This window comes from Salmo salar, chromosome ssa16, assembly GCF_905237065.1.
Source record: "Salmo salar chromosome ssa16, Ssal_v3.1, whole genome shotgun sequence".
Classification (NCBI taxonomy): Eukaryota; Metazoa; Chordata; class Actinopteri; order Salmoniformes; family Salmonidae; genus Salmo; species Salmo salar.
This window is the reverse complement of record NC_059457.1, coordinates 46,498,865-46,508,864: the sequence shown is the minus strand read 5'-3', so window position 1 is coordinate 46,508,864 and position 10,000 is coordinate 46,498,865. Positions and strand designations below refer to the sequence as shown.

The following is a 10,000-nucleotide window of genomic DNA, read 5'->3' as shown; positions in this document are numbered from 1 at the left end:
CTACTACTACTGCTAAGACTACTGCTACTACTGCTAACACCACTGCTACTACTAACACTACTACTACTAGTAACACTACTACTACTACTAACACTACTACTACTACTAACACTACTACTACTACTAACACTACTACTACTACTAACACCACTACTACTACAAACACTACTACTACTACTACTACTGCTACTACTACTACTACTACTACTGCTACTACTACTACCACTACTGCTACTACTAACACTACTGCTACTACCACTGCTACTACTACTAACACTACTACTACTACTAACACCACTACTACTACAAACACTACTACTACTACTACTACTGCTACTACTACTACCACTACTGCTACTACTAACACTACTGCTACTACTGCTACTAACACTACTGCTACTACTACTGCTACTACTAACACTACTACTACGCTATTACTACTCCAAACACTACTGCTACTACTACCAAACACTACTACTACTACTCAACACTACTGCTACTACGCTACTACTACTAACACTACTGCTACTACTACTAACACTACTACTACCTAGAACACTACTACTACTACCCCCAACACTACTACTACTACCTAACACTACTCTACTACTCCCAAACACTACTACTACTACTAACACCACTACTACTACCCAAACACCACTACTACTCCCAAACACTACTACTACTACACTACTCTACTACTACCCAACACTACTGCTACTACCCCTAACACTACTGCTACTACTGCTACTAACACTACTACTACTACTACTCTACACTAACACTACTACTACACCATTACTACTAACACTACTCTACTACCCCCAAACACTACTCTACTACCCCCAAACACTACTCTACTACCCCCAAACACTACTCTACTACCCCCAAACACTACTCTACTACTCCCAAACACTACTACTAACACCACTACTACTGCCACTACTACTGCTAAACTACTACTACTACTGCTAACACCACTTCTACTACCTAACACTACTACTACCCTATAACACTACTCTACTACCCAAACACTACTACTACCCTGAAACACTCCTACTACCTCCAAACACTACTACTACTACTAAACACCACTACTACCACAAACACTACTACTACTACTACTACTCTACTACTACTACTACTACCACTGCTACTACTACCCCAAACACTACTACTACCACAAACACTACTACTACTACCACTACTACTACTACCCCCAAACACTACTACTACCCCCAAACACTACTACTACCCCCAAACACTACTACTACTACTACTACTGCTACTACTACCCAAACACTACTGCTACTACCCTAACACTACTGCTACTACTGCTACAACACTACTCTACTACTACTCTACACTAACACTACTACTACGTTTACTACCCAACACTACTGCTACTACTCCTAAACTACTACTACTACCCTAACACTACTGCTACTACAGCTACTACTACTAACACTACTGCTACTACTACTAACACTACTACTACTAGTAACACTACTACTACTACTAACACTACTACTACTACTAACACTACTACTACTACTAACACTACTACTACTACTAACACCACTACTACTACTAACACCACTACTACTACAAACACTACTACTACTACTACTACTGCTACTACTACTACCACTACTGCTACTACTAACACTACTGCTACTACTGCTACTAACACTACTGCTACTACTACTGCTACTACTAACACTACTACTACAGCTATTACTACTAACACTACTGCTACTACTACTAAAACTACTACTACTACTAACACTACTGCTACTACAGCTACTACTACTAACACTACTGCTACTACTACTAACACTACTACTACTAGTAACACTACTACTACTACTAACACTACTACTACTACTAACACTACTACTACTACTAACACTACTACTACTACTAACACCACTACTACTACTAACACCACTACTACTACAAACACTACTACTACTACTACTGCTACTACTACTACCACTACTGCTACTACTAACACTACTGCTACTACCACTGCTACTACTACTAACACTACTGCTACTACTACTAACACTACTGCTACTACTACTACTAACACTACTGCTACTACTTCTACTAACACTACTTCTACTGCTACTACTAACACTACTGCTACTGCTAACACTACTGCTATTACTACTGCTACTACTAAAACTTCTGCTACTACTAACACTACTGCTACCACAAACACTACAGCTACTACAACTGCTACGACTACTACTTCTACTGCTACTAACACTACTGCTACTACTACTAACACTACTGCTACTACTGCTGCTACTACTACTACTGCTACTATTAACACTATTGCTGCTACTACTACTACTACCACTAACACTACTGCTACTACTAACACTACTACTGGTACTGCCTACACTACTGCTACTACTGCTGCTACTACTAACACTACTGCTACTACTAACACTACTGCTACTACTACTGCTACTACTACTGCTACTACTACCACTACTGCTACTAGTACTACTAACACTACTACTGCTACTACTACTACTACTGCAACTACTAACACTACTGCGACTACAACTGCTACTACAAACACTACTGCTACTACTACTACTACTACTACTACTACTAAATCTAATGCTACTACTAACACTACTGCTACTACTACTGCTAAGACTACTGCTACTACTGCTAACACCACTGCTACTACTAACACAACTGCTACTACTACTACTAACACAACTGCTACTACTACTACTACTAACACTAATACTACTACTACTAACATTACTACTAACTCTACTACTACTACTAACACTACTACTACTACTACTACTACTAACACTACTACTACCACTACTACTACTACTACTAACACTACTGCTACTACAAACACTACTACTACTACAAACACTACTACTACAACTAACACTACTACTACAACTAACACTACTACTACTACAAACACTACTACTACTAACCCTACTACTTCTACTATCACTACTACTACTACTAACACTACTACTACTAACACTACTACTACTACTAACACTACTACTACTACTAACACTACTACTACTACTAACACTACTACTAACACTACTACTAACACTACTGCTACTAACACTACTACTACTAACACTACTGCTACTACTACTACTACTACTACTACTAACACTACTACTACTACCCCCAAACACTACTACTACCCCCAAACACTACTCTACTACCCCAAACACTACTACTACTACTACTAACACTACTACTACTAACACTACTACTACTACTACTAACACTACTACTAGTACTACTACTACCAACACTACTACTAACACTACTACTACTACTAACACTACTACTACTACTACTACTAACACTACTACTACTACTACTAACACTACTACTACTACTACTACTACTAACACTACTACTACTACTACTAACACTACTACTACTACTACACTACTACTAACACTACTACTAACACTACTACTACTAACACTACTACTTCTATTACTAACACTACTACTACTACTACTAACACTACTACTAACACTACTGCTACTACTACTATCACTACTACTACTACTAACACTACTACTAACACTACTACTACTACTACTAACACGACTACTACTACTACTAACACTAACACCATAACCACTAACACTACTGACAGTACTACTACTAACACTATTGCTGCTACTACTACTACTATCACTACTACTACTGACACTACTACTACTACTAACACTACTGCTACTACTACTATCACTACTACTACTACTAACACGACTACTACTACTACTACTAACACTATTACCACTAACACTACTACTACTGACACTACTAACACTACTGCTACTACTACTAACACTACTACTACTACTAACACGACTACTACTACTAACACTATTACCACTAACACTACTACTACTGCCACTACTACTACTAACACTACTACTACTACTACTAACACTACTGCCACTACTACTGGTATTACCTACACTACTGCTACTACACACACACACAAATAGGAACGGAGGCTACAGTATGTAGGTTTGTGTGTGTGTGGAGTAGTAGTGTCTAGGCTGGTGTGTAGTCCACTTAAGGGAAACAGAGGACTGTCTTTCCCAGCAGACAGGGAAAGATGTACAACAAAGTAGTGTGTGTGTGTGAGCATGGGCGTGTTGGCTCACCTGGGGCTGCTGAGGGATATTTACAAAGCTGGGGTCTCGGGGGCCCACACTGATGAAGCGCTGGGCTGGGGACGTGCTCGGTGTGGAGTAGGCTGCAATGGACACACAGAGAGAGAGAGAGAGAGAGAGAGAGAGAGAGAGAGAGAGAGAGAGAGAGAGAGAGAGAGAGAGAGAGAGAGAGAGAGAGAGAGAGAGTGGGAGAGAGAGATTTTTATTTGAAATTTGTATTGTTTATTTCACTTTTGTTTATTATCTACTTCACTTGCTATGGCAATGTAAACATATGTTTCCCATGCCAATAAAGCCCTTAAACTGAATTGAATTGAAAGAGAGAGAGAAACAGAGTGTGTTAGAGAGAGAGAGAGACAGATTCATTGATCATCAATTGAGTCTGAGCTTACACAAGAAGGTCTGTAGTCACACAGAAACAGGCCCTTGCTAAATAGGCCTATGTACAGCATATCAAATACAAAATGACTCAATAAAATGTTCACGTAAAACTAATTTGTTTCGACAAATGGTCATATGATGTGTGCGTGTGTCCAGTGTCCACTCACTTGGTGAGGTGGGGGAGTTGCCCCCTCCCTCGGTGGAGGTGGAAGGAGGTTTGGAGTCTGGCACAGGCAGGGGCACAGGGCGTGCCATGGGGGGCGGAGGTGGAGGGGGCAGCATTGGGGTGGGCAGGAATGGGTTGTGGACCTTCCCCTGACTGCTACCATTAGGCTGAGAGAAAGAGAGAGAGAGAGAGAGAGAGAGAGAGAGAGAGAGAGAGAGAGAGAGAGAAAGACAGAGAGAGACAGAAAAAGAGACCGAGAGAGAGAGAGAGAGAGAGAGAGACCGAGAGAAATAAAGAGAGAGAGAAAGAAAGAGAGAGAGAGCGAGAAAGACAGAGAGAGACAGAAAGAGAGACCGAGAGAGAGAGAGAAAGACAGAGACAGAAAGAGAGACCGAGAGAGAGACCGAGAGAAAGAAAGAGAGAAAGAGAAAGAGAGAGAAAGACAGAGAGACAGAAAGAAAGAGAGACCGAGAGAGGATGGAGAAAGAGAGACCGAGAGAGAAGGATGGAGAAAGAGAGAGAAAGAGAGAAAGAATATGTCATATGAATATGTCATTGAATATGTCATTGAACCAATTGCACTTTATGGCAGCGAGGTGTGGGGTCCACTTGCAAAACAAGATTTCATCAAATGGGACAAACACCCCATTGAAACCCTACATGCAGAGTTCTGTAAGATTCTCCTACGTGTCCAGAGGAAAACTACAAACAATGCATGCAGGGCAGAATTAGGCCAATATCCACTAATAATAAAAACTCAAAAAAGAGCAATTAAGTTTTGGAAACATCTAAAATACAGTGACCCCCTCTCTTATCATTACCAAGCCCTGCAATGCCAAGAGCTGAGCAAAGAAAAGAGTCCCCTCATCCAGCTGGTCCTGGGGCTGAGTTCACAAACCTGTTCTACTAACACACTGAAGCCTCAGGACCAGAACATCCAATCAATCAGAATAAACCAAATTACAACACAGTCAAAACAAAACTACATTGCTTATTGGGAAACACAAGCACAAACACAAAGCAAAATGCAGTGCTATCTGGCCCTAAATCGACAGTACACCGTGGCTGAATATTTGACCATGGTTACTGATCAAAACCTTAGAAAAACCTTGACAAAGTACAGGCTCAGTGAGCACAGCCTTGCCATTGAGAAGGGTAGACACAGGAAAACCTGGCTCCCTGTAGAGGAAAGGCTGTGCAACCACTGCACAACAGCAGAACCTGAGACGGAGCTGCATTTCCTGACAAAATGTCAAAAATATAAAACAATTAGAGAGTGTCATTTCCCCAAATTTGAAACCCTTATTCAAGGTTTCAAAGACCTCTCTGATGAGAATAGGCTACCCGTCCTGTTGGGGGAGGACGCAGAGAGCTGTGTGTTGGCAGCGCACTACATTGCTGCCTGCTATAAGTTGAGGGACAGTGTCTGACAGACCAATAAACCTGCACATGTCCTCTACTGTATGATTATTGTTATTGTTGAATATATGGTTATTTTGACCCTTGGTTATTGTTGTTACTGTTGTCCCGTTGACAATATTTGATTCTCATTTTTTATTTATTTTTATATTGTAAATATCCAAAATAAGCTTTGGCAATATGTATATTGTTACGTCATGCCAATAAAGCCAATTGAATTGAATTGAATTGAAAGAGAGAGAGAGAGAGAGACCGAGAGAGAAGGATGGAGAAAGAGCGAGAGAGATCGAGAGAGGATGGAGAAAGCGAGAGAGAGACCGAGAGAGAAGGATGGAAAAAGAGAGAGAGAGAGAGACCGAGAGAGAAGGATGGAGAAAGAGAGAGAGAAGGATGGAGAAAGAGAGAGAGAGAGACCGAGAGAGAAGGATGGAGAAAGAGCGAGAGAGATCGAGAGAGGATGGAGAAAGCGAGAGAGAGACCGAGAGAGAAGGATGGAAAAAGAGAGAGAGAGAGAGACCGAGAGAGAAGGATGGAGAAAGAGAGAGAGAAGGATGGAGAAAGAGAGAGAGAGAGACCGAGAGAGAAGGATGGAGAAAGAGAGAGAGAGACCGAGAGAGACGGATGGAGAAAGAGAGAAAGAGAGAGAGAGAGAGAGAAGGATGGAGAAAGAGAGAGAGAGACAGAGAGAGAAGGATGGAGAAAGAGAGAGAGAGACAGAAGGATGGAGAAAGAGAGAGAGAGAGAGAGAAGGATGGAGAAAGAGAGAGAGAGAGAGAGAAGGATGGAGAAAGAGAGAGAGAGAGAGAGAGAGAGAGAGAGAGAAGGATGGAGAAAGAGAGAATACAAAAGTAAAAACCATGGAGACACATTACACCTTCAAAGCGGAACCTGCAACAAACTGTATCCCAATTGTGTCCGGCGCGCGCGTGCGCACACACACACACACACACACACACACACACACACACACACACACACACACACACACACACACACACACACACACACACACACACACACACACACACCCCCCTCCCAACAGGTCTGCACTGTAACCTGTTGCAATATTACTATCAGAATATCGCTCCTGCTTGTCCTCTAAACACACCCTTGTGCGTGTGTGTGTGTGTGTGTGTGTGTGTGTGTGTGTGTGTGTGTGTGTGTGTATGTGTGTGTGTGTGTAGGAGGACAGACACACCTTAAAGAAGCGCTTCTTTGAGAGACACTGCTCAGCAATTTTCCTCCTGGTCATAAAGAATTCTGCTGCCGTACGCACTTTGCAGTTGATAATCTATTACCAAAACAGTGTGCTGAGGCTGTGGCTAACTCTCTGTCTACTTCTCCCTCTTGTCTGTATCAGGACTTAAGCGCTCCTCCATTCACTTGCTCTCTCTATGTGTCTCTCTCTGTCTCTATCTGTGTGTCTCTCTGTCTCGCTCTCTGTCTCTCTCTCTCTCTCTGTGTGTCTCTCTCTCTGTGTGTCTCTCTCTCTGTGTGACTCTCTCTCTCTGTGTGACTCTCTCTCTCTGTGTGACTCTCTTTCTCTGTGCCTCTCTCTCTGTGTCTCTCTCGCTCTGTCTCTCTCGCTCTGTCTCTCTCGCTCTGTCTCTCTCGCTCTGTGCCTCTATCTGTGTCTCTCAATTTAATTCAATTTAAGGGCTTTATTGGGAAACAAAGAAAATGAACAGTAAACATTACACCCACAGAAATTCCAAAAGAATAAAGACATTTCAAATGTCATATTATGTATATATACAGTGTTGTAACGATGTGCAAATAGTTAAAGTACAAAAGGGAAAATAAATAAACATAAATATGGGTGGTATTTACAATGGTGTTTGTTCTTCACTGGTTGACCTTTTCTTGTGGCAACAGGTCACAGATCTTGCTGCTGTGATGTCACACTGTGGTATTTCACCCAGTAGATATGGGAGTTTATCAAAATTGGATTTGTTTTTTAATTATTTTGGGGTCTGTGTAATCTGAGGGAAATATTTGTCTCTAATATGGTCATACATTTGGCAGGAGGTTAGGAAGTGCAGCTCAGTTTCCACCTCATTTTGTGGGCAGTGTGCACATAGCCTGTGTTTTCTTGAGAGCCATGTCTGCCTACGGTGGCCTTTCTCAATAGCAAGGCTATGCTCACTGAGTCTGTACATAGTCAAAGCTTTCTTTAAGTTTAGGCCAGTCACAGTGGTCAGGTATTCTGCCACTGTGTACTCTCTGTTTAGGACCAAATATCATTCTAGTTTACTCAGTTTTTTTGTTAATTCTTTCCAATGTGTCAAGTAATTATCTTTTTGTTTTCTCATGATTTGGTTGGGTCTAATTGTGTTTCTGTCCTGGGGCTCTGTGGGGTCTGTTTGTGTTTGTGAACAGAGCCCCAGGACCAGCTTGCTTAGGGGACTCTTCTCCAGGTTCATCTCTCTGTAGGTGATGGCTTTGGTATGGAAGGTTTGGGAATCGCTTCCTTTTAGGTGGTTGTAGAATTTTACATCTCTTTTCTGGATTTTAATAACTAGAGGGATTCGGTCTAATTCTGCTCTGCATTTTTTGTGTTTTACACTGAGGATATCTTTGAAGAATTCTGCATGCAGAGTCTGAATTTGGTGTTTGTCCCATTTTGTGAATTCTTAGTTGGTGAGCGGACCTTACAACCATAAAGGGCAATGGGTTCTATAACAGATTCAAGTATGTTTTGCCAGATCCTAATTGGTATGTTGAATGTTATGTTCCTTTTGATGGCATAGAAGGCCCGTCTTGCCTCTCAGATCTGATGTTTAGGCCAGGGTACGTATAGTTTTTTGGTGTTTTCTAGGGCAATGGTGTCCAGATGGAATTTGTATCTGTTGTCCTGACAACTGGACCTTTATTTGGAACACCATTATTGTCTTACTGAGATCCACTGACAGGGCCCAGGTCTGACAGGGCCCAGGTCTGACAGGGCCCAGGTCTGACAGGGCCCAGGTCTGATAGGGCCCAGGTCTGACAGGGCCCAGGTCTGACAGGGCCCAGGTCTGACAGGGCCCAGGTCTGATAGGGCCCAGGTCTGTCAGGGCCCAGGTCTGTCAGGGCCCAGGTCTGACAGAATCTGTGCAGATGATCTAGGTGATGCTGTAGGCCTTCCTTGGTTGGGGACAGAAGCACCAGATCATCAGCAAACAGTAGACATTTGACTTCAGATTCTAGTAGGGTGAGGCCAGGTGCTGCAGACTGCTCTTGTGCCCTCGCCAATTCGTAGATATATATGTGAACGTAACCTCCAGTATACCATTCCACTCATCTAATGATGAGTGGCCTTCCCTGTGGCTCAGTTGGTAGAGCATGGTGTTTGCAACGCCAGGGTTGTGGGTTTGATTCCCACGGGGGGCCAGTAAAAAAAATAGAAAATAAAAATGCATGAAATGAAAATGAAATGTATGCATTCACTACTGTAAGTCGCTCTGGATAAGAGCGTCTGCTAAATGACTAAAATGTAAAATGTAAATGTAATGTTGTTGAGGGTGGGGCTTAAACTGCATCCCTGCCTCACCCCACGGCCCTGTGGAAACAAATGTGTGTGTTTTATGCCAATTTTTACTGCACACTTGTTGTTTGTGTACATGGATTTTATAATGTAGTATGTTTTTCCCCCAACACCCCTTTCCATCAGTGTGTATAGCAGACCCTCATGTCAAATTGAGTCAAAAGCTTTTTTGAAATCAACAAAGCATGAGAATACTTTGCCTTTGTTTTGGTTTGCTTGTTTGCCAATTAGGGTGTGCAAGGTGAATACGTAATTTGATAAAAAGCTAATTTGACATTTGCTCAGTACATTGTTTTCACT

At 42.0% G+C, this 10,000-nt stretch overlaps 1 protein-coding gene across 7 annotated transcripts in view; it reads right to left on the bottom strand.

Annotated features, from left to right (window-relative positions):
- The window catches only part of LOC106574075 (nuclear factor 1 A-type), a 283,951-nt gene that overhangs the window by 21,346 nt on the left and 252,605 nt on the right, over window positions 1-10,000 (bottom strand). For all 7 annotated transcript variants that reach the window (XM_045697325.1, XM_045697324.1, XM_045697328.1 and 4 more), the window contains 2 exons: window positions 4,757-4,922; window positions 4,200-4,291 (listed from right to left, as the gene is read on the bottom strand). In XM_045697325.1, coding sequence (XP_045553281.1) covers window positions 4,200-4,291; window positions 4,757-4,922 — 258 coding nt within the window. The remainder of the gene's footprint in view (window positions 1-4,199; window positions 4,292-4,756; window positions 4,923-10,000) is intronic.